At 38.9% G+C, this 25393-nt stretch overlaps 2 protein-coding genes across 4 annotated transcripts; both read right to left on the bottom strand.

Annotated features, from left to right (window-relative positions):
* Positions 1-260: 260 nt before the first annotated feature.
* On the bottom strand, positions 261-13045 carry IMPA1 (inositol monophosphatase 1). 3 transcript variants are annotated; one of them, XM_068932434.1, is made up of 9 exons: positions 12890-13045; positions 10931-11004; positions 9583-9716; positions 6920-7024; positions 5556-5601; positions 5308-5416; positions 4434-4542; positions 2738-2889; positions 261-2268 (listed from the first exon to the last, which is right to left on the bottom strand). In XM_068932434.1, exons 2-9 carry the CDS (start codon positions 10991-10993, stop codon positions 2150-2152), a joined length of 837 nt encoding a protein of 278 aa, XP_068788535.1. In that variant the 5' UTR covers positions 10994-11004; positions 12890-13045; the 3' UTR covers positions 261-2149. The 3 variants fall into 3 exon arrangements, with proteins under 3 accessions (XP_068788535.1, XP_068788536.1, XP_068788537.1); XM_068932435.1 differs by having other exon boundaries at positions 12307-12950; XM_068932436.1 differs by having other exon boundaries at positions 12260-12923.
* A 4433-nt stretch (positions 13046-17478) lies between these two features.
* Positions 17479-25393, bottom strand: ZFAND1 (zinc finger AN1-type containing 1). Its single transcript, XM_068932433.1, has 8 exons — positions 25218-25393; positions 23744-23786; positions 22936-22975; positions 22458-22585; positions 22279-22370; positions 21266-21390; positions 18117-18272; positions 17479-18002 (listed from the first exon to the last, which is right to left on the bottom strand). The coding sequence occupies exons 1-8, from the start codon at positions 25270-25272 to the stop codon at positions 17832-17834; spliced, it is 810 nt and encodes a 269-aa protein (XP_068788534.1). The 5' UTR covers positions 25273-25393; the 3' UTR covers positions 17479-17831.

Below are 25393 nucleotides of genomic sequence, written 5' to 3'. Positions count from 1 at the left end.
TTAGAGCTCTGAGTATGGATATGACTAACCTGTTGTGATCTCACAGGCAGGTGTATGAATATTGACTCTCAAAAACAGAGTAGCTGTATACAAAACCCCATTTCTGTACAGGGATAATAGTTCATGATCCATGTACACCAGAGGTCAGTTAACACAGGAAGTGTTCAATTTGTACACAGAGAGGAAGTTTAAAGCCCATAAATCCAGCAAGCTGAAGTCCAACACTGTACTCTGACGAACAACAAGCAGGGAAGCGCATCTGGAGCTGCCGCTGCTGAAGCATACATTTATTCCAAACGCGTACTCTCACCTCAAGTATTTTCAGGCACGTCTCCATTTCACAAAATAAGTCAGTTTAACATAAAAAATTCTGCATATCTTGTATAAAATACAAGGGCCGTGGAAATGGTACAGCAGACATTAAAATTAATGAATTATTAACTATGAAACAATGATGATCCCACATCAATTATAACAATAAAATCACAGCGCAATGCTCAATTAGTTCCTATTCTTGCCTATGGGAAACTTAAAAGTAAAGCTGAAATTAAGATTAAGGTAAGTCTGGTTTTCTGGTAAGACCTCTGAAGAGCAGGCAGTTGCTGATCTCAGTAGTGTTAATCATCTGATATTAGATACAATTTCAAATGAAGCATTTCTGCAAAACCTGCAAAAAATTAACTGATATAGAAGACTCAAATTTATAAGAAGAGATCTGTTGGAATTTCAAGACAGAGGGCATCATTTTCCAAAATAAAAACAAATACTGAAATAGCAGTACATAAAGCCGAAGCATTGCCATGTCTTGACTGGACCATCAAAACTAAACAACTTTCTTTTGGAAACTTTAGACACAGAAAATCGTGCAAAAATTGATTAAGTTAAATAATTTTTTTAAAGTGCACTACTTATGTGAACAGTACACTGATACTTTTAAAAAGCTTGAATATAGAAATGCAAAGAACCACCCACAGTATAGTTTTGTGCATTTAGAACAATTAATACCAAGAATTACATTACTAACACTACTTAGATTTCTCTCGTTAGGTTTAGGTTTACATCTTCTTATGTGCCTGTAGAGAATGCAACACAACGGAAATTTGATCTTGTTCGATCATCGACAAAACCAAAAAAAAAAAAAATTAAAAATCTGGACTATTTTTTCCTCAGTTGATTTACTGAAAACTCTTGGATTTGAAGGATTCCTTAAACTTAGAGATACTCTCCTCCATCGAGATACCCAAACAAGATTAATGGAAATTATACCTGACAAGTATAAGATAAAGTACTTAATATCAGCTGATTACAATGCACAAATTCCAATCATACTTCATTTTAATTTCATGTAAACCCATTTGTTGATAGGCAGTATGCTCAGAACTTATTCCTGAGACAAGCATCTTTTTTTAAGCACAATGATTTGTTACTTTGCTACTGTAATCAATTTGCAAATGCAGTGGGCACATAAGAGACCGAAGAATAGATTGTGTTTATCTACCAAAAGTAAGGTGCAACAATGCTTGGAAAGACAAAGGCTAGTAAGTAACACTACTGGGTAACAACGGCTCTAAATTAGAGCTCATAGTAAAAGCAACTGAATGAAGTTTGGATGTGTGTGATCTACATACAAAAAAAGAAACAAGCTGAAGAAACGGATAGGCTGATGACACTGAAAGAACCAATAGACAAGAGAAAAAGGGAGAGACTGGACAAACAATAATGCCTCGATATTTTTGGATTCAGGATCAGATGTGGTGTTCTGTAGTTAAGATAGTAAATGCTGTTATTTTGTTTTGTCACTTAAGGAACTACACATTTTTTCGATAAAAAATGTCTCTTGCTATGCCTTCCAGTGTAATTTAAAACTTAAGAATATTAGTTGCTTATATGTTTCCTTTTACAGATCTTTATGTAATTATGATACGAAACCAAATACTTAACAGTAAAAATTTACTTAGAATTATTCCATAACACCACCATCTTGGTCCAATCTCAAAACACTACTTTGCAGTAGCACCTTAAATTATCAGTAGGGTAAGACTACTCTCTATTTATCTATTGTTTTATCAGGTTCACGGTATAGAACAACAAGTATATGAGAGCAAGAGACAGCCATTGTATCAATATATTTAAGGTGTAGCTTTGGTATTCAATTTGTTGCATCATCCCGTTTCAGAGGAATTATCTGAAGTGCTTTGGCTATTCTCTCTCCTACAGCTCGACTGCTTGCAGCAATTATTCTTCGAGACATCAAATCAAACGGTCCACCTAAAAATCAAAGCAAGCAAAGTACCTAGTTTATACCCTGAAAAAATTAAAAGTTGGTAGGAAAATGAGCATAAAAATCAAATGCAAGTAATACATTAACAGATCGGTATTACCATTCAGGATCAAGTTCTGCCCCTGGATAAAAATGCATTTTAAATCAACAGGTGATCATCTCATATGAGCTACATTTAAATTCTCCTCAGTGTACATTTACTCTTTTTTAATTTTGAAGACATGCTACTTCTACATTTTTTTCCATGTGCTCAACCCAGAAGGTAAAAAAAGTGTCTTGTAAACTTAAGAGCAAATAATTGCTTCTCTCTGTCTATTAACTGGATGGAAACACCGCTCAGTAGTGGTAACTTAGAAGCAGGATTGAAAACCAGTGACCTTCTGATTTTGGCTATGTTTTGCTCCCAATTAGCTACTGAAAAGGACAAAGGAGTATCATGCATGCCCATGCATTTACCTGATACATCTAGCAGCACTCCGCCTGCTTCAGTGATGATGATTCCAGCCCCTGCCATATCCCAGCAATGAATTCCCATTTCATAATAGGCATCAGCTCCACCTGTTGCCACAAGGCACATGTTCACAGCTGCAGTACCAACAGCTCTAATCCTAAAGGAGATACAGTTGTTTTTAAATTGAGATCAGTTCATAAGACAGTCACAAACATTGTTTGTGTGAACTATTCAGAGCACCAAAGCATCATACGCAAAATGAGCTGAACTGGAGAAAATGCGATGGGATGTTGTAGTGAAACAAATGCGTGTAACTGCATTCTCCCCGCCTTTTTTTTTTTTTTTTTAAAGTGTTGGGAAGAGCCCTCTGAATATAGCAAATTTCCAGAAATAACATTTACAGATTATATTAACATCAGGTAATTTTGTTTTAGATGTGAAAAAATATCTTAAAATCACTTTTTAACCTAAAACAAGTATTACGGAAGACAGCTACCCAAAAAAACAGTAGTAGATATTCTACTTTCCTTTTTGAATACTAGAATTCAGGCAGAGTTTGACCTCCTCAATCTTGCAAAAAAAAAAAAAAAAAACCAACAAAAACCTAATTTCAGTTTCTTTAGTGATGGTCAGTAAGCATCTCCGACTTATAAAAACACTAACAGCAATAATCCCAAATAATAAATTAACAATATGAATTAGCTCTGCATAACTTAAATGTGCTGCAAACTCTAGTTATTTTTGGAAATGTTATTATAATTAATGAGCAAAAGTGTGACTTCTACACATAATTTTCATTATGTCAATTATCAGTAAAATCTACATGAAATTGTAACTGATGGCAGCTAAGCTACAGCAAGAAGCATCTTAACTCTAATCTTCAATTTACTTTTTACAAGTAAAATTTCAAAGTTGAGCTAACAACAAAACTGAAATGTATTCCCAATTTACAGTTTAGCATATATTCTTTAATGACATCAGAAGTTTTTCTGAAAGTACAAAAAGTCTAAATATTAAGACTCAAAACAAGAATCCTACGATTCTTGCAACCCCTTTTACGCCAGAAACATGAGTAGGTTTAAATAACAAAAAATTGTCTTCTGAAACCATCTTTAGACACAAAATGGCTTGTGGAAATGTAGGCTTTGGTTTATCTGGGGGAGAGGAAGCAGGGAATGTAACTGAATATTAGTTTGTGGACAATGTCAACTACTTGGATAGTAGTTGACTATCTACTATGGAGTTGAAAGAGCAGAAAGGAAAATCTACTTTTGCCTCCTGATGCGTTAAAAAAAGTTCTTTCTTTACTACAGGGAAATGGAACTAAATAATCTAATATAGCTATTCTAATTTAACATAGCTGTTCTCTACGCTGTTCCTATTACTCCATGCGTCTCTCTGCAAAAATATACAAAATTGTATTCAATTTTTTAATTAGAATAGAAAACATAGTATTTTCTAGTCCTACAAAACCAAGCATGCCTCAGTCCTCATTACCATCTGATTATGTCCCAGCCTGAAAAAAAGAAACACAGTCTCTTTGTAGAAGTTACTAGACGATCACATTTAAATCATATTTCATTTTTGAGAAGTTATGTTAACTGTATGCAATATATGTATGTAAATAAATGTAACTGATCCTTCCTATAAATCATCATATTTAACACTATCAGTAAATATTAAAAATAAGAAATATCTTACCCATGAATAGGAATACTGAGAAGTCTTTCCATGTTAGAAAGAATTATTTTAATAGTCTCTGGATCACGATTTGATCCCAATTCTGTTACTAAAAGGGATTTCGTAATGTCTGGAAAGGAAATAAAACCTCACTTTTCCAACAGTACAGCTTATATAGTGACAGTAATTAGGTATCTGAGTTAAACTCAAGCAAAGAGTACTTCACTGCTTTCTTGTAAGACTGAACAAAATTGAAGTATTTTAATATTACATGACTGAACTTGTGAAAAAAAAAATTCTTACATGAAAAAAGGCGGGAAAAAATAAAACAAAGTTAACAAAGCACCATCTGGTTTAACTGCATATCTATGTTAACTGAGATCATTCCTATATAAAATTCTCTTGTTAGAAAAATTAGAACTGTTCTCAACTCTGTAAGGGTCCCCATGTAATCATGGGTTTTCCTCTCCATAAGGTAGTAAGTATACAACAGTGATACTGATAAGATTTAAACCCATGCTGGTTCAGAGCTGGAAGAAGTTAAGTCGTTCGGTAGATTTGTTACGGTTTCTAAAAGTAATCACAGAGGGATTACAGACCTACAAGGAATAAAATAATAATAATAAAAAAAAACACACAAAAAGACACAGGGAATATAACCTTCAACTGCTGAGTCCTGATTTTGCTTTTGCAAAGATCACAAGTATGTCATATTCATCAAAGAGAAAATGAAACCTGTTTCCTCAAAACCGTACAGCTCACGGCCAAAAAAAAAAGCCTGTATTTGCAAAACAAAATGATGTATTAAGAAAGAGAAATACAACCAAATCAAAACGGCTGATGCATCATTTGCAAAACATGGATTTACTAAAATAAGCTACTCAGTTCATCTTACCTTCTTGGCCTGACACTTTAAGTTTCTGACCATTGCAAAATGCACCTTTTCCTTTCCTGGCAGTGTACATCTTGTCTTCTACACAACTGTACACAATTCCAAATTCTATCTGCCAAAAAAATGTAAAGATACCTCGAGGTTTTTTTCCCCCCTTTTTTCTATTTTTAAAATACAGATTTTAGTGATAGCTAGCAACAGGAAATTAATTGGGTTTTGCTTGATTAGATATTAAGTAATAAAAAGGATACCTCTTTGTTTACAACAAAGCCAATTGAAACTGCCACAAATGGAAACCTACAAAACAAAACATTTCACTATTTTACAGAGATATTATGCTTGCTTCTTCACCATGCTTATGCTTAATAAAAACAATCTTCACTTAAAAGTAGATTAAAAAGAAAAACATGAAATATTTAGAAAATAGTAGTCTTCCAGAACTTGTACCATTCACTGTGAAAACAGACCAAATTATACCAATTACAGCTACACGGTTTCCACTCACCGAAGCTGAGCCTGTTATGTCCAGACTAGGAACCGTGATCACCTTCTAGCTGAGAAATACAGTAAGAACTGGCAAGCCTCTACACTAGTAACCTTCCTCAGAAAGAACAGACTGACTGGTCAAAAAAGCCTGCATCTTCTGATGGGACCATCTCCCTCTCCATCTTTTTCCAGTTTCACCAGTAAAAGGACAAGAAAGACATTGGACTGAGAAGGGAGAATGCAGGGGGAAGAGAGAAGGCAGTGGGAATGTATAAAAGACTGCATGCTGCACCCCAATTTTGCTAAGTCTAAGTTTTTAGTGATTAGCCAATTAATTTTTTTTTTACCCTTTTTAATTTGCAGTTCAAAAAAAACTTACTGTAATTACAATCTGTAAAAATCACAGATTTTTAGGTTTGTAAATTGAGCAGAATGGATTATTTTCTTTTAGTTTTTCAAACAAATACGCTATTTAGCAGGACTCAGCAACTGCTTAAAGCTGTGCACCATATAGGGGCAGTCATTCCAAAACTGGAATCAGATATACTCAGAAAAGCGAATCAGGGCCAGAAGTTACCCGGTCTCAAAGAGCCAGGGAAGAGGCAGTCAGCATTACCCTGACAGTTCCTCTCTCACCCTGATGCAAAACACCACTAGACAGTTCAGTGATACCTGGTTTTTCTTCATAGTAGCAGCTCCTAGATCTCAGTGAATTTGAAATTTGTTAGAAGTCAGGAATTAGAGCTGCTAGTGACTCTCAGCAAAACCTCTCTGAAGATACTGCAGCTCCTAATTCCCGGTCCTGTTGCATTACTGTTAAAAATCTGCCCATCTATTTTTGGCACCTGCGCCAAAGGCTGTTGAATTCTGCTGTATAGTACAGGTCTTTTTTGAAATATCTGCAACTGGTTATAGTCAGACTATTATAATACTTACAGAAATACTAATATGCTAACCAAAACTGTGAAATGGTTCTCAGATAAAACCAAGCAGCAATTTGTGACTATTAGTAAGTTCATAGCATTGCTTTTAAAGCAATTTAAAAATGAAAAAAACCTTACTTTCACCAGCTGGAGAAACAAAAAAGGTCATCAGTTTAAGTTGCTAACATAAAAGACAACAGTTGAACCTGTGTACGAAGTTGGTAGTTCCATCAATAGGGTCTATAATCCAGGTGGGATTAGCTGTCAGAACGCTGCCTTCTCCAGCTGCAACAGATTCTTCTCCAATGAAACTAGAGTAGGAAAGACATTTAAAAAATATGAACAAATTGTTTAAGACGTCTGAATTACAATACCATCCTTGAAATTAAAATTCTTAAAGGAAAGGCATATGTAATTTTTATATCAAGCACACCTATGTAAAAGTTGAGAAATACAAAATTTGTCTGGAAAGCACCAACTATACCTAATAACTGAAAAGGCTTCTACCAATATTTATGATGTCAGAAATATGCATAATAAGTGAAAAAGATCTTTATTTTTTCATATCTGTTAATGGAATTTAGCATTCAAAACACTGAAGTTTTTAGGATTCACCCCTCCCCCCCCCCCCAGTAACAGCATCATCAACTTTTTTGGCTACAATACACAGTTACAGAATAGTTGAGGTTCCAAGTGGGGCTCTAGAGATCGTTTGGTCCAGTCCCCCTTGCTCAAAGCAGGGTCACCTAGAGCAGGTTGCTGAGGACCAAGTCCAGTCAAGTCTTGAATATCTCCAAGGATGAAGACTCCACAACCACTCTGGGACACCTGTTTCTGGGTTCAACCACCCTCACAGTGAAAAAGTTGTTTCTTATGTTTAAACCGAATTTCCTGGTTTTCAGTTTGTGCCTGTGGCCTCTCATCCTGTCACAGGGCACCACTGAGAAGAGTCTGGCTCCATCTGCTTTATTGCCCCCCATCAGGTATTTATACACATTGATAAGATCCCCGTATTTATACACATTGATAAGATCCCCCATGAGCCTTCTCTTCTCCAGGCTAAAGAGCCCAACTCTTTCCACCTTTCCTCGTAAGACAGATACTCCAAGCTCCCTTAACCATCTTTGTGGCCTGTTGCCGGACCTGCTCCAGTACGTCCACGTCTTTTTATTTTAGTTTTCTGGAACGTCTCCTGATAGGCAGGACTTTTCAAAGATAAACAAGACTAGCCACACAATGACATCGGCCAGCTCCCTTAGCACTTGCGGGTGCACCCTGTCAGGCCTCATGGATTTGCGTATGTCCAGTTTGTTTAAGTGTTCCCTAACTTGACCCTCCTCCACTGAGAGGGTGTTTTCATTGCCTTCTGCCCCGTTTAGCAGCAGGTCCATGGTTTTACAAGTGTAACAAAAATAAGTGACTTTGTAAAGACGTGAAATCCAAAGTAGAGCTTCTCTTGAAGGGGAGGGCAGAGTGCATGCTCTACCACACTACTAAATACAAGGAATACACATAGCATAGTGCCACAGGAAAGCAAATTTCGTTATTTTTGTTGATCATGAATCTATTTGCTTTGAACTGAAAAACTACTGGAATGAGTACGAATGTGTGGAATTCTCTTCTATACCTTTTGCATGTTGTTAACATATTACTCAGCCCATGAGAAGTCTGTAACAAAAACAGAATATTGCTTTCCTCCAAGAACTGGTAAGATGGGGGAGAACTGCTAAAATTAAAGAAATAAAGTCCATTTAATATTTATTAGGAGTTTTATGTTTGACTTTAGAAGGGAAAGATAATCACTCAGAACAAAATAAAGTTCCTAAAAAGCAGCTGATCTTGAAGGTAAAGACAGAAAAGTTATTCAGGTGACTGAAAAATTCAACAGAAGGCAAAATTCAGCAGAAGTATGTCTAATGTGGTAGCAGTTATCCACTTAAAGAAAAGTTTAAAAATATTTTACAATATTTATCACTGTCATAGAAACTGCTATGTGAAGATCGTTCTACTAGCTTTTAAGTTTACATATATTTGGTTAGGTTACCGATTATTTTGCATCACTTCTGTTCTTCTAATTCTATGCTTATTTATTATATTTCACAAACACTGCTATGATAAGAACATCTCCAAAAAACTATGAGAAAAATTAGTAAACCTATCTTAAGGAAACTCTACTAAACTTGAGCCACTATGTCAAAAGAGGAAAGAAAGTTAGTTAAGTAAAATATACAATTCATCCTCCAAGAAGTTTATTTCTGAAAAAAAAGAAAGGTTGAATAATAAAGAAAAAATTTTCTAGAAAGAAAATGGGATCTTTTGGAGCTGCATAACTGAGTCTCATATAAAATTTTATGTTCCTATATTGCATGAGATTTGCTAACCAGAACTAAAGACCCACTCAGTATCATAGGAGCAATTTGGATGTTCAGGACATGCTAGCTTTCACAGCAAAGAAAGGAGAAGTTTGGTTTCCAGGTATTCTGAAGCCTCCTTTGATTCTCTAAAACAAATGAGCAAGAATTTATTTACAGCTGGCTTAACAGGAGCTGACTTGCAGCATGAGCTCTGAGCAAAGTTAAACTCCCATTAGTAGACCCTGGACCTCTAGACGCCTGAACTTTTTTGTAACTGCCACCCTCTAAGTTAATTGCAAAATCAGCTAGCAATTGATTTGGAAGCATTTGGGTAAAACTTTGACCCACTACTACTATGAAATATTTAGTACACTGACGTTAAAGGAGAATTCTGTAATTTTCTAGCATGTCAATCATACTGAGATGTTCCCAAGTAAAATCAGAAACTTTCAATTTTGTTCTCCCAGTCACCTCACCTCTTCCTTTATCAAAAATGTATCAATAAGAAGCTGTACCTGTGAGAAGGATACTTTTCTTTTATCAAAGAAATAATGAAGCGTTCTACTTTTTGATCCGTTTCTGTCACTAGATCTACAGGTGAACTTTTAGTCATAACAGCTATTTCTTCTTTGAGCGCTCCACGGATTATCTGTTAACAAAAGAAAAAAAGCCCCTTCTTCATAAACAGCATGGAAAATATTAATTTTTCCAAGATAGCAAGCATCAGTTTTTACTGTAATTTTATATACTGCATGTACAAAACACAATACATGTAGAGACACAAAACGGATTTAATCGCAAGAGCTGTGGCTCAGCCCTATATCCATCCCTCGCCTCTATTAGCACAAACTTTTGCAGAACCTTAAAACTAAGCATTGCGGGAAGATCCATTTGTAGATGAAACAGAGCTCCATTTCGTTAGGACATATTTTAAAGTGATATGTCTAAATACCAATAAGCTGAATGAAACACGAAAGATTGAGCTTAAGTAAGTTATCTTTAGTGAGGTCATGCATCTATGATTGAAGAACTATGATAATCAGCTTAATTAAGCATCTTTGCCTCACAGCCCAGAAAATAATTTTACTACAACTAAGACAAAGTTTCCTGTGAGTGTCAACCTTAATTTGACAGTTGGAGGCGCTTCCCCACTAGGATGTTCTGCAGGTTCTGCAGCTCCTGGGAACCGAACTGGTACACGTGTCATCTTGTCTGTTGCAATAGCATTCAAACGTACCAAGCAGAACTACCAAGAGTAAGTGAACATACAGTAATCAATCATATGTCCAGGCTTGGCTGAGAAGTGCAAGTTCTCTTTCTTGTTCTAAGCCATCTGAAACCACAAACAGGCAAAGTACTGCCACTGAGAAAGACGTTTCTCATTTATAGAAGAAAAGCAGCCTTCACAAGAAGAAAACAATAACATACATTGTGCCAAGAAAAAGCTAATGAACACAGAAGTTGACCAAAAGAGGCGAGATAACGCTACAGACGAGATGTTCAGAAGAGAGACTGTCAATAGGTGTAACGTAGACAGGTAGACAGGTACAGTTTTATAGAAAAAATAGAGATGCTCTTTCTTTATCAAATTCCCAAATCATTTTTTTAAAATCAAGTTTAAGGAATATGAGATGTTCCTTAGTCTTTATCTGACTCTGGTCCAAAGAAAGACATAAAATCATTTTCTTAAATGCACCGAGTTGAGAACAAGGAAGGTCTTGAACATGACTGAATGATTGTGCTAATTCATATTTTTGAAAAAGTATTCCACCAAGGAATAGCTAACAGCAAAACTCCTTTTAAAGCTGTATATATACTATTCTCAATACAAGATATTATTATTTATAAATAGTTTATACTTACTTCCCCAGCTTTCCTCGCTAAAGTAACTGCATAATCCATGCATTCCTGCCAAGGATCAGCCATCTTTTCTTAGCCTACAGGATACATTAACATATAAATGATTATGGATATTTGTACAGATTCTAATTGCTTTATTCCCCTCTGGACTCCAGTCACCCAGACTGCAATGTTTTCGCTTTGCTGGAATACATGTTGTCCTATCCTTCACTATGGAAGAGTTAATTAAAAAAAAAAGAAATTCAAACTACTTCTAGCTTAATAAGATTTTTTTCCTACATTTTTGTGAATATCTGAAAGGCAGAACACAAAAACATCAACAAATATAGACCCTCAACATTGAAAGAACTATGCCTGCTAAATGCTACATTCAGACATGAACTTCAGTGCACACATAAGTCTTTAAAAAGCAATAGTGTGGTTACACATAAGGACATTTTTAGATACACTGTACACCTCAGGGCTTGTTTGCTTAAAAAATACTGCAATCTTCATTGCAACTTACCGCAGATGATTGTTGGTATAGTTTAGTCTATTTTAAGCATGGTTTAAATGACTTTGGTTATCTTAAATTAGAGGGGAGCAGAACCAAAATCTATCCTTTCTGTGGCTTACTCCTCTGTGACTTGTTCTAGGGGTTTATTCCAAGTACAACTATGAAATGGTTCTGATTCCACGTGAAAAAGATACAAGAAATCACAGTTATTTTAAAGTGTCCTTTACATTCTTAAATACTATGAAGGCATGTAAGCTACCTTATCTCGTATGTATCTCAACTTGCATGAGCGATGTGAAATACGAACCAGCGTATCTTACAGTCTTTCTAATACACCCATGATAGACCACATATTCATTTAATGACACAACGGTATTCTGAATTTGGGGAATCTCCTTCCATTTCGAGACCTAGCCCTTTCAGGGGCCTTCTGGATAGTTCCTACTCAGGTGATTCAGTCTTTGAGAAGTGAGGACCAGTTCTGTAATACTTGCAAATTCACACAGGTTAGATACAGGATAGATATAGGAGTATGCAAAACCAGCACTGAAAAGCATTACAAAAAACCTGCAGTCAGCATGGTCCAAGAGTCCCCAGTTCAACAGTGCTCACTGAATAGTCTTGGACCTAAAATAGCCAGAGATGGCTAAAAAAGCTATGCAAAATGCAAACAGTACGATGCCTCAGTCATACAGATAACCTCTTTTACCTGTCACAGCCTTTAGAAACGCACAAATAATTTGTCGGGACACAGAACTGAGTACGAACGGCACTAAATAAAATTACCCTCTTTCCACAAAACATCGGTAGTACTAACGGAGCCTTAGATAGCTCACCATCCTGTCCAACGGGGCAGCTTCACGAACGATCAAAAATCATCTACCTTTCAAGGGTCACCAAAACAGCAAATCCAGAGCATTTATCCTAGTGAGATACTCGTGCCGACATTTACTGGAAGAAGTGCATTTTTTCCCCCCGGCTTGGCCTCGTCTCCTCCGGATGCCCACACGACCCGTTTGTCCCACAAACTCAGAGCCAGCCCTCAGAGCAGAGGCGGCGATCCGCAAACAGCTACTGCTTAGGGCAGCACCAAGCAGTAACGCCCGCGGCCACCGCCACGCAGCTGACCTTCCCCGGCTCCTTCACGGCAGCCCCCGGGGCCCCCGGCAGGGACCCCGCCTCTAGCCTGCTTCTCCTCTGCGCTAGTAAACAGAGCTGATTTAGTGCACTGACAAGCGACGACCTCCCCGGACCCCCGAAAGGCAGGCGCCGCCGCTGCCCCTCCGCCGCCAGGGGAGCCGGCTTCAGGCGGAGCCAGCGCCTTACGCCGTGCCCGCAGGAGGCGGAGGCCAGCCCTGCCCTGCAAACGCCTCACAGAAGAAACGGCCGCGCAGCCCTGGGCGGAGGCGGCAGCGTGTTCCCCCTCGGGGCACCCCGAAATGGCCGCCAGGCAGGTGGACGCTCACCGCTGCCGCGCCACGACCCGCCGCCGCCGCCGCCGCCACTCGCACCGAGGCGCGCAGCCGCAGCGCCGCCGGCTGTGCAGGCACTGCGCAGGCGCACGCTCGCCGCGCCGGCGGCGGCAGGCGTTGACCCCGCCTCTTCACCGCCCCCGCCGCCCTGCGCTGTGGCTGCTGCTGCGCCTGCGCGAGCGCCGCTGAAGGGCGACGGTGGCGGCGCCGTGAGGCGGGCGGCTGTGGGGGCCGCGCTGGGAGCTGGGAGTAGCTTTTGGCACGTACTTTTTGTTTTTTCTTTTTTTGTTTTTTAAAGTCGTTGGGTGTGGTAAGATGAAGAGGCTGTGCACGTGATAGGCATTAATCAGAGCTTTTAATTGCTGGAGGCAGCAGTGGTGAAAATAAGACTGCATTATTCAGCATCTGGAGTAGCGTACAAAGGTTCGCCAATATAGGGGGGAAAAAAGTGAAAGAAAAGTCTAGGTTTCACCGGGGAATTGTTGTAGGAAAGGTAGGACTGCTGTGGAGCATGAAGCAGGACATTTAACCAAGGAATCGCAGTTGTGAGGTGACTGAATTTCTGTGAGACCTTCTCCTTTGTGACAGCTATGCAGTTCTGCGCTTCAGCTGGGTACAAGCCCATCGTCTTCGTCTTTTAGCCTGGATCCATGGGCTGTGGCTCTTATTTTGACAACTTTGGTAGTGTGACAAGGCCGTGAGAAAGTATGCACAAATACCCAACAATTCCTGCAAAATGAAGTAGTTCGTTCATTCATTGAAGTTACAGTGCCTAAAAAGAGATGATTCTTCTCCACTGCATCTTGATTTTTTCCCCTTTAAAATTATCAACACCTTTGAAACAGCTTTCTTTGCCTCCATACTAGCCCCTTTTGTTTTAAGTTCTGGTAATTAGGATGATCTCAACTCAGTAATCAGAGAGGTGAGTAACTTTGCATACATTTTCTGTAGTCAGCATCTACTACAAGTGATTGTCCAATGTCTAGACACGTTACTGGAACATGATAATAGTGAAAATTTTTTGACGGTGACGGTAGCTTGCAGAATTTGTATTGTCATTTACAGAATGCCAGCTCTTCATAATAACTGGCACTAGGTGAAAGCAGCCTTCCTGATAAAACTGTCTAAATTTTCCCAAAGACTTACTTCCTACTTACCAGGCCTATTCTCTCTCCATTCACAATGAAGCTTGTTCAGAGTGCTTATTTTGCCTGCAGTTACATATACTGTAAAATCTGCAGTATGAGTTAAACAACTTCTCAAGAGGCTGTGCAGGGGCATTTCTAAATGCAAATCTCTGTACTGTTCAGACTTCAGATCCAAACAGGTCTGTTTTGGGGGGAAGGCTACATGGCCGTGTAAGTCATAGGTTCTGCCTGCAGGTAACACCTGAAAGGAAGGGATGTGACAGCCCTCCTGTCTTGCACAACACAAGCTCCTCCTGCGGGTAATACCTGAAGAATGACAATTTAGCCCAAAGGACCCTTTCATTTTTCCGTGGAAATAAGGACATAACTGGCCCAAGGCATATGCAAGTTAGCTGTCTCTGACAGCTATCTGCAGCAGACGTGACAGAAGGAAACAGATTAGTCATTCAAGCCTGAGCAACCCCCTTGAAGCTTGTAGGGCAGAAAAACTCGGGGCCATGAGGAAGGCGATGAGGAGGGAATGGGAGGATTTTATTCTGCAAAGGATGATCCCGTTCTGCAGGAGCATTTTCCACTCACTTCTCTAACAGCAGCAGGAGGATCAAGTCCTCTTTGGCATTCTTTGGCTTCCCTGTCCCACAGCGATGACTGGCCTCTTATCGCATCCTCCTTACCACAGCAGCCTAAGATGCAAAGGAAGAGGAATAGGGGATCGCTGAGGAAAGGAGGAAAAGAGCAAGGGAGAAGAGGATTGTTCCTCATATGCTGTGAAGAGAGATCACAAACTGCTCTACAGGCAGGTGAAGGAAACGGGAGAAATACATACATACATCCCACTATGAGGAACCAAAGATTTCTAAAGTACTCAGCCACCGAAGACCTAACTGCCTTTTTCTCCACCTAGAACATCATTGATTTCTCAAAGCTTCCCACCTATCTTATCTCCATCATCCTTTCCCTATACTCACTTCCAGGATCCTAGCTATCTTCGCTCCATTCCATGGATTACCTTTTGATGACCAATTCTGGTCTTTCTGCAGAACTGCTTTTTACCTACAGAGCTTTGACTTAACTCCTGCTAAGTGTGTCTGTGGGTTACTTTAAGGGCCCCCACCATGGAAAGAAAACTAGATCCAAACCACCCATAATTAGAAAGTACGAAGCGCTTATTTATACCATCAAACCTTTCATCAAACCTTTCCTTCATGGAAACCAGAAGCACCTTCCTTTTCGTGACATCTACACACTGCACAGTAAAATCATTTAATACCTACGTCATGTTAAAACAACAGTAGCAAAATGGTACAGCAGCAGCAAAATAAGAACAATTAATAGCTACACACTTACTGAGGTCTTTTTATTTTTTTAAAAGTCCAATCAATATATAATCATGCTATAGAGATTCTTAAATTATTACAAGTGCCAAACTATTTGGCAGTACAAGAATGTATAATACTTTAAGGTCAACTGAACAAGACCACATTACCGCTCTGCTTATGAAGGGTATCTTTCGAAAAGGATGCTAGGCAGTCTCTTCCTTTCACATTGTGAATTTATTTTTATTGCAGCTATGCCTAAAATGTTTTTTTCACAGATGGTTACCTGTTTGTTTTCAAAACTACAAATGAACTAGAATCTAGCACTATAGCCACTAGAGAATTCTTCCCTCTAGGGGAGCATGTACTAGAGAAAAAATCTGGACTGGGAACCTCAAATCAACACAGTTATTGAATATGAGCCAAAACAGCAAATCTAGATTTGTGAATGCCCGAGTGGCTGTGGTTACGGTGCAGTGTCCACTTCCATTTGCAGGTCTAAGCACAAACACACTATCTTTGTCATATATCCTCTGCTTCATGCTCAGCTCTCCTCTGGACCAAAATTTCATTTCTCACAGGACTAGCACTCTTCTCTAGTCTTATCTCCCTTGATCTCCAGTAGAGTTTCTCTCCACTTCTACATACGTCCTGCAGCGACAGGAAAGCGTTCCTGAAATGCATCACATATCTGAATAACATAGACATTCTGTCCCCGTGGCCCCGTTACACCTCTGAACATTACTGAATATATTCAGCCAAATGAAAGAAAGCGCCCAGGTAGCTCTTTTCTTCAAACTCGCAGAAAGATGAGTCACACTACCTTTAATCCAGCACCTCAGTAGTTACTGCCATCAGTCAGAGGAGGAGAAAGCTGTGTCTCCCACAATCTTCCTGAGGACTGTGCCCTAATCACCAGGCATTAGGTCATTTTAATAGCAATGGATCACGTAGTATACGCTACAACTGACTGCAAGTGAAAATCTTGTTTGCCTGTTGTATAATGCCGCTTTAGTATCAGAGAGGGTTACCTATGCAGCTAATTCATACTGCACAGCATGATATAGCGGCAGGAATAACAGTACAGCTTTACAAATTGAGCTTAGATTTGTACTATCCACTGCTCCGTACCCATTCATACTTTGTCTTTTCTGTTACAGGATTTTCTTAATAATTCCTTCCACTTGGAGGACATTGTATGAATAATTGTAAACAAATGAAAACAAACAAAGTATGCTGCAGGAGGAATTTGTCTTGAAAGGGTTTCATCCATTAAGTTTAAATGGAGATAGCCCAAGGCCACAGCAGAGTTGAGGTTTAGCATGAAACAAGAAAGATGAAGCAAGGATGCCCGATTATACATTAAAACTTGCTTATGTTTAGGAAAGTGCTTATCCTAATATTTATGTGCAACACTACATGTTTTTCTGTTACAGTAATTCAAAACAGCCACAACTGTGATAAAAATAAACTTGCTGTTCTTCCTTGCTATGTTCACTAATTTTCAATTTACAATCCAATTTTGAAATCCACATAAAAGAGATCCAACAACTGGAATATATCAATTACTGATACTCTGAATAATCTTCTTAATGACCTCCAAAAAGAATTTCAAGGCACTGCAATGACTGCAAAAGCCTTAATACTAAAGGTGTATAAAAGCAGTGCAACTAGCAGTGTAACTTCTTTATGTACAGTCACTGTCAACAACCACTTTAAAACTTAGTAAGACCACAGTCCATCCTGAGGACTGCTGAAGAGGAAATAAAAGATTTACCTAAGGTCAGAAATTGTCCAAGCCAAGATGACAGTACAGGATGTTGAATACTATGCTTCTAATTTAACTGTATTTTTTCCTCTCTTACATATCTTTCAGAAAGGGATGATTTCATGCTTTTTTTTTAATCATCCACTTAATCACGCAGTGATGTTAAGATTTAAATCCAGAAGCCTTTCCTTCTAAAATTAATATATTGTTATGGGGAGAAACATAAATGTGAACCTAGAGCGTGGACAGTGCTAGATTCCAAACCTCAAGGAAACCTGTTCTTGTAGATGACAGAAGAGATATGGCAAGGGTACGCTGTTACTTACCTTCACAGAACTGATAGGCTGCAAGTTTATTTTTCATTATTTATTGGTCTTAATACATACTTTTGCCATCATTTACACAAAAATACTATAAATACAAAATTTAAGAGTACCATTGTACTGACATTATACAGCTAAATAAAGCAAGGATTTAGTCCAGAAAGTGAGTATCAGTTACATTAGTTATTATAATAACTAATTTTGCTTTCAGGACAGTATTCAATTCAGTCAGTTATGCAACTGGGAAATTGATGGGAACTGTGTCTTTATAACAGAGGAGAGATTATGATATACCAGTGCTTTTAAAAAGAAATTGGACTTGGTTTGAGTGCTCCCCTGTTTTTAAAATCTCCCATTTTTTTGTTCGTCATAATTTACTGATTAATTGAAGTATGACTCTGTATCTTCTATAAATAGAACTTCATTGTCAAGATACTCCAAAATGATGTTTCCACCATTATACAACGGATATTCTTTATCAGATAGCCATGTTTCCAATGTGTGCTCAAATGGTAAGGCTTCTCCGGAGGCCATATGGCATAATCTCAGTTTCTGCAGGATAAATAACATAGGCAAATCTTGATGTTAATTTGTATCTGGGAAGCAGGAAGAAGAGGGAGGGGAGAATACCAAATTGGAACAGGTTTATTATTTTTACTGATTTACCTGAGCTGTTGATTTGTTGTTGTCATTTTTAAGGCTTGCTAAGGAAGCTGCACAATCTACTACTTTGCCAATACTCCACTTACTGCAAAAGAACATGGGCTTGCTTTTTTCTTTGTTTCCCTTTGGTAAGAACACTTGAAAGTAAACTCTTTCTGTCTAGAAAAACAAGCAAAAAATTATTCATAGAAACAAGAAACAATTCCAGAGATACATATCTAACAGTTTTTCAGTAAAAAAAATTAAGGTAGCAGAAATGGCTGAGATCACCAAGTCCAGACCCCTCCAACTGCAGGCACTTATACATTGCACAGTTAGTTCAGAAAGGTCAGAAGAGCATCTTTCTTCAGACTTTCATAGATAGATAGTATTACATATAGACAGACATAAAAGCAGTCTCTGCCCTGGATTTATTAGACAGCTGTGACTGATCTGAAGAGGAAAAGGTGACTTTAAATAGGCAGTACTGGCTTTTGGCAGCAGTACAATCTGACTCAAACTGGCATGCAAAAGCTGTTGAAATAGAGCAATCCACTGTACTAGAAATGCCTGCCTCACAAACCAATGTTTTGGTCTAGGCCACCTCATCATTTATCCTATTTTTCCTCCTTTTATATACTAAATGTTCCTTGAAAATCTACCAGAGCGAAACATTTTTTTAAAGAAATTTCAAGAATAACTTATGAGAGAAAGACTTTAAACAGGGGATTGGGACAACATCCTCAGGTTTATTTCTTCTAAGCATTCAACAGAAAATGCAGAAACAAGTATTATCAATATATTAATCACTTAAGATGTCCCTTGCTGAGTCCAAGCCAAATACAATCAAGCAAAACAGTCTTAATTGTCTAGGGAAAACATAAATAAGTCCACTAACAATAGGAGAACCGCCCTTCCTCCAACTATCCTCATAGAACTGAGTCTGAATTTCAACTTGTGCGTTTTCTGCAAAACTCGAGTTCTCTCCACATGCAAAAATCTTTAACATCAAGGAATATTACAAAGGGGCAAGGGAAGCAGGACCTGAGCCAAAAATGTAAAACAGCTAACAGAGCCATTCTGCATTACAGACATCACTCAACTGTTGTTCGTGCCTCAGCACCTTCCTACACCTCCTCTTCACGTTCTAAGGATGAGGAGACCGTCTCCCACAGTTCATCCGAGCGTAATTCTCAGAGCAGCTCATTCTACTATTGCATCCCTAACTATGGGATATGCCTCCTGGACTTTCTGTGCCATACCCAAGAACATACCGGTCTATCAGGGACACAATAACTAACATGTTATTTTGCAGCATTCCTGTTCTGAGCTGGTCAGTCAAGAGAGGTAACTCGTATCAGCTCTCAAACCAAAAGAAACAATTATCTATCTGTAGGAAGCTAATCTCAAGGAAGAGGTCAGAGAGAAGTTAAGACAAATCTAAGATAGCCCTGTTTTCTGGGTCATAGAATAACACAGGTCAGGAAGGACTTATGGGGTCATCTGGTCCAAAACTGTGCTCAAAGCAGAGCCAACTTTAAAGCTGGATCTAGCTCTCAAGGTAGATCTGATTGCTCAGAGTCAGATCCAGTCAAGTTTTGAACATCACAAAGATGAAGAGTCCACAGCTTGGAAACGTGATGCACTTGTTCAGGGCAACTTGTTCCAGAGTGACCACGCTCGCTGTGAAGATTTTTTCCTGTGATCTAATTGGAATCTCCCGTGTTGCAGTTTGTGCCCACTGTCTCCTGTCCTTTTGCTGTATACTGGCAAGGAAAATCTGACTCCATCTTCTCTGTATAATAATGAGAGAACTAACGTGCCTAAGAGGAATCCCAGAAACTTCATATTAAAAAACTATCACCTGACTGAAAAGAGCTGGGCAGTAAAATATTAGCGTCAGGAGTCTGAAAAGCAATTTAATAGCAAGGTATTGGAGGTTAACAGGCTAATTTAGCAGTGTTATAAACAATTATCACTATTCTAGATGGTTACACAATATCCAGTTGAGAAAATGAATAATGAGAGAAATGAGCATACAGTCATTTGTGCTACAGCTTACTGGCTTTGGAATTAGGAAGCAACTTTTTAATATCCTTATAAATATGGAGTTTTTTTTTTAATATTCTGCAATATTTGAAATTAATCACTCTTCTTCCAGCACATATTTATTAAAGTGGCACTGTGAAGAACGCCACAAACAGGTCTTTGTATTATGATTTCTGCCTAAGCAGAAGTCATAATGCTGCTAATCTAATTTTTAAGCACGATTTAAACTAGAGACAAAGAAATTCATAACAGGAGTCAGAAAATCAATAGCTGTTGTTGTTTTACAGATAATAGTTAAATGTATTCTACTAAGACAACACCTAATAATAAAACTATCACATAGGATGTTGTCAGTATTATAAATTCAATATAAGGCCTAAACTGCATGTGCGCTAATATAACAGTGTTATGAACAGCTATTTAAACACAGTTCTTTTCAGAGGACGCATAAGCACTGATCTAAAGTGAAACCCCAGATAAAAGAAAGAAGTGTTTTCCAAACCAACATAATCCTGATCTGGGGAAAAGAAAATGAACTCTTGGTACCCGAGTGGCTACTGTAGTGAGAAACAATAAGGAACCCTGTGAAGTATTTCAAGAATCAAGGAAATTAAAGGCTGAAACAAACATAAACAACTATCAAGACCATCTTCCCAGCCAAAGCAGGAACAACTGACCTCAAGCTCACCTTATCTAAAAATGGAATATACATATCTTAAATCTAAGTAGCAGAAATAGGAATGAAGCTTTATAGAACACAAAGCTCGGTTGTGCATGGGAGAGCTGTATAAATTGTGTCCCGTGTGTGCCAGAAGCCTTTCGGTATTCCTCAGGAAGGACATCCCTGAGATGTATTTGCCTGCCACACAGCAAACCTATTTCTGCTATAATATAAGGTAATTTGATCTGCTTGCTCTACACTATATGTAGACAACTTTTAACAGATATGAGATTAATGACAAGCTTTCAGGTGCCAAGTTGAAATCTATGCATAAATGACTGTGAGCTTAGAGAATTAAAACTAAAACCAGCCTGGGGGAGGATCCACTAAATGAAGGACAAGAAATTTAGAAAACTTCTCCTTCCCATAAATAAGCCAGTTATTGAAAAAAAGTATGACTGACCTGAGGCAAGGACTTATCCCCACACGCATGCATTTTCAGTTTCATTAGTGCCACCTTTGCTGCTGTCTCACTGCTTTTCGCTCCTTTCCGTTTTTTGCTTTTGACTTCCTCACTTTTTTTAGAATCTGAGGACAATATTATTTCTGTTAGCGTGAATCCAGTTTTCTCCTACTCTGTTAAAACTTGTCTGAATGTACCGTGGACTCAGCCCACTGGGCCTCATTATATCTCTAAGGTTTCCATCTCCATCATGCACTCCTGAGGCCATGACACTAGGTACTACTACTTCAGAGTATTTGGAATTGTGCCCAGTCCTAATAGAATTGCTAAGCAGTTCAGACCTCTGCACTGAAAAGTACATGTACACTAGCACTATGTAAACATAGTTTGCAGAAGTTGAATCCAAACACTAGTGCTTCTGTGTGTTGCCATCACAGAATCCATATAGTAACAGTTTAACAGTTTCAGGCTCTGTTTTCTGTAACCATCACGCCCCCAACACACACACTCCCCATCTAGTTAGGCAGTGCTAGTTTATTCTATTTCCTGCCCTAGGCTTAGTTTAAAAGCTAGAAAATAGCACATTGTAGACTTTAAAAAAAACAAAAACAAACAAACAAACAAAAAAGCGCAGCATTGTTGCTTTGGCATAATCCCAGCAGATTAGCATGCATACCCAATATAGTACTTGTTGGGCTGTGTGGGTATGACTTAACAGAAATTGCTAGCTACAATTTATTACATTACAGCATTTGTCGAATAAAAACCAAAACAACCATCCTGAAAGAAACCTGAATCTGATTTAGTCTTCAAAGATACTCTTTATAGACATCTACTCCCGTTGTCCTGCCTCAGTCTAGAGGAATAGAATTACATGCTGACATGTGGGTTTAGGGCTATTTAATATAGGAACCTCCATCCTTTCATAATGAGCTTAAATAGCCTACTGAAAAAAAAAAATCCCACTGCAGTTGCCTATAAAAAATAGAAAATAAATATCCCACTGTACTTGCCTATAATATTTTGAACTAGCTGCTGAGTGGCAGCCATTCGAGGTTTTGGCGCGTCCAGTTTCTCACATTCATGGTCTGATTGATGCCGGTGCCTGTAACCAATAAAATGGAAAACTTTCATGACCTTTTCAGTATGCGAATGAAAGAATATTTATGTTTCAACACTCTGTCATGCTCACCTTAGGCAAAAATGTTTTTCACAGTAGGGGCACAAAACTGGTAAAAGCTCCTTTGCATTGCAGTCCTTAAACGAGCATGGGTAAGATCTATGCTGATCTGATTTCACACAATTATTTCTTATATTCACCTAAGCATTAGTATGAAATAGTCTGTGTAAATAAACAGATATTAAAGCCACAAGTCACCACCCCAGCCTCCCGCAAGAACTGTGCTAGCTGTCCACTCTATGGGCAAAACTTGTCCAGGGATTCTCTCCTACTTCTGCTCTGGTTAGGCTTAGCTCAGAATTTGGAAAAACCATCACCCTAATCAAACTTGATTTACTTCTGACCCACAGAAAAACAGCAAATTCATTTTTTAAGCTTGTCACACTCTCAGTTAAATACTTCACACCTATACACTATGTATTTGATCTCAAAATACGCAGGTGCATGGTATTTTGATGTATTACGTGGTACTCCTTTATTATTAGATTACCTCAGAACACCCATGAGCATCCCGGGTCCTGTGCTGCAGGCTTAGTGGCAAAAGAAGAAAATAGCACGTCACTCAAAATTTCAAGAAGAGAAAACTGCATATGGAAACGTAAGTGTTTGAAGAGCGATCTGAAAGATTTTATAGCAACACTTCAATTAAATAATCATTCTTCTTCAAAGTTTGTTCTAACCTACAGACTTCACATCATGAATGGACTGGTTATGTTTTCCCTGAGTATGCAAAACATTTAGCTCACTAGACTTAGATCTGAAATCAACAAAGCATTTCAATAGAATAAGGAAATTGACATGCTTAAGAATTCAACTCAAAGCAGTTGGAGTTGGTCTATAAATTTTACGTGGGTTTTGGATCGCCTTCCACAGCAGAGCTCTCTTGAAGGCTCCTGACATTTTAAAGTGAAATGTTAAGTGACGGTCAAATCTGCCCTCAGCTTAAGACTGCTGATTTGAACTGTGAATCAAAGTGCAGGCCCCGATTTGAGACCTTGAAAGAAACTTCATTCATTTCTACATGACAAAATACCAAAAAAAAAAAAAAAAAAAGAATACAACACAGGGTCTAATTCAGCCACCTTGCATAACGAGTTCTGTATATTCCAGAAACACTGTCACTGATTGCAAACCTCTACTACAATCTCTTGGGAGAAAGATGGCAGGCTCAGTGATTAAATTATTTTTTAATTGAATGCATCTAAATTGTGAGTCACACTGTGTTTTACACATTTATTTCTATACAACTTCTACTGTAAGAAAAACTTAGCAAAAACTAGGAGCACAGAAAAACCTACCAAAAGACCCCTGAACAGCCATCACATACAAAGGGAAGAAAATCTGAAACCAAGAGAGATTTGTTTTCAGTTAGACAACATGGTCATTGTTTTGCTAATAATTTTTTAGCTTAATCTTTACATGAATAATTTTTGCACTTAGGAACTGCATCTACACAGTACTTAGGAGTGGCTTTTGTAACAGATACACTGTTAATTACTCTAGCTAGTGTTACTGGAAAACATACAAGGAGGTAAATTACATTTTTATATGTTCCAGAACTTGGAATTATACTTTACATTCCTAAAATAAGCTTTATAATATCAGACTTTGAAACTAAAATATTTAGCTGGCCTGCAGACCAACATTTATCAGTTATGCCCAAAACACAATTTATTTTGAGAGCTCTCAAAATATTATTTACTGTATAATGGAGCACTGGACAATCTACAATTTTAGTATATGGATTACCAACTAGATGGGATGCAATTTCTTCCAAAAAGCCAGCGTTTCCTCCACGTGACAATCCTGATTATCCTGCTCCTTCCTCTCTGGCCTTCATACCATACACACTTGCCTTCTGTATTTAAATTGTGTGCACTTCTTAAGACTCTGCACACTTCCCCCATCTACTCTATCAGTTCTTACAGAGAAAATTGCTTTGCTGTTTTCCAAACACAGCTGCGTCACCTGTGACACTCAACACCCCCCTCCATGCCATTACTCCATTTTTCATCCTTCAAAGTAGATGGACCATGAAGCAATTGGATCGCAAAGGATCCAGATTGTGAGGATCTCAGTCGCTTCATCTACAAGACTGAGTGCCCTCGTTATAAAGCTTTCAGTATGAGCATTTTTGCCTTCTCTTTCGGAAGGGTTACAGTTTCATCATCATCATCATCACAATCACCTTCTCAGATCAATAGTGACAAGCAAGGGTGAAACACAGAAAAAAGGGTAATAACAACAGTGAGCAAAGCAGGGGATTAAACATCTAGTGACAAAACTGAGACGATGGCTAAAGACAATGGATCACGTAGGGGTCCTGTACGTTATACCAGTAAGATCTGGCTCTGGGAGAGTTCCTCTCTCCTAACAGTTACAACTGGATTTGTAGCTACGCAGCTTATCTTGTCTTTCGGGTTATTCTCGTTAACAAAGCGCCTCTTAAATCTCCTTATCAGTAGCAAAACCATTATTTTGAACGGTATTGCTATATCTGCCTACTAACAAGAGCAGGCAAGACACAGCATAGTCTCGTTTGGAGAAAAAAAAGCATGAATGAAGCAAGCCTTAATTCGCACCTCCCTGCAGCAGCACGCCACTCCCCCCGAGGCGGGGGCGCCATCTTGGGCCCAGCGGGCCCCCTCCCACCGCCGCTCGCAGCCCCGAGGCCCCGCCCACACGGCCCCGCCCCTAGCCACAACGTCCCCCGCCTCTCCGGGGGCACCGGGCTCAGTGGCCCTGTGAGGGGCCCGCCGCGCCCTTCCCTACCCAGCTGGCGGCAGTGCGCCACCCCGCAGTGCTGCCCGAGCTCCAGCTCCGCCATTTTCCACACGGCGCGCCCGCACCGCGAAAAGGGGGGGGGGGGAGAGGTAGGAAGGGTGGGATGAGAGAGTTGGAGAACCGGCGCGCGCAAAGGCTGCCGGGATACTGGAGGGGGCCTTCCT

Source organism: Struthio camelus, chromosome 2 (assembly GCF_040807025.1).
Source record: "Struthio camelus isolate bStrCam1 chromosome 2, bStrCam1.hap1, whole genome shotgun sequence".
In the NCBI taxonomy this organism is placed as follows: Eukaryota; Metazoa; Chordata; class Aves; order Struthioniformes; family Struthionidae; genus Struthio; species Struthio camelus.
This window is presented reverse-complemented; position numbering and strand designations above follow the sequence as displayed.

What these genes read in the sequence shown, in the direction of transcription:
- IMPA1 (XM_068932434.1), bottom strand. Translation starts at nt 10,993, where the DNA reads ATGGCTGATCCTTGGCAGGAATGCATGGATTATGCAGTTACTTTAGCG. An exon ending in GAAAAGTATCCTTCTCACAG is followed by an intron (nt 7,025 to 9,582) that starts GTACAGCTTCTT and finishes TTCCTACTCTAG; the next exon opens with TTTCATTGGAGAAGAATCTG. An exon ending in GCTTTGTTGTAAACAAAGAG is followed by an intron (nt 5,417 to 5,555) that starts GTATCCTTTTTA and finishes TTTTTTTGGCAG; the next exon opens with ATAGAATTTGGAATTGTGTA.
- ZFAND1 (XM_068932433.1), bottom strand. Translation starts at nt 25,272, where the DNA reads ATGGCGGAGCTGGAGCTCGGGCAGCACTGCGGGGTGGCGCACTGCCGC. An exon ending in GAAAAACATTTTTGCCTAAG is followed by an intron (nt 22,371 to 22,457) that starts GTGAGCATGACA and finishes TATTGGTTACAG; the next exon opens with GCACCGGCATCAATCAGACC. An exon ending in GGGATAAGTCCTTGCCTCAG is followed by an intron (nt 18,273 to 21,265) that starts GTCAGTCATACT and finishes TTGTTTTTCTAG; the next exon opens with ACAGAAAGAGTTTACTTTCA.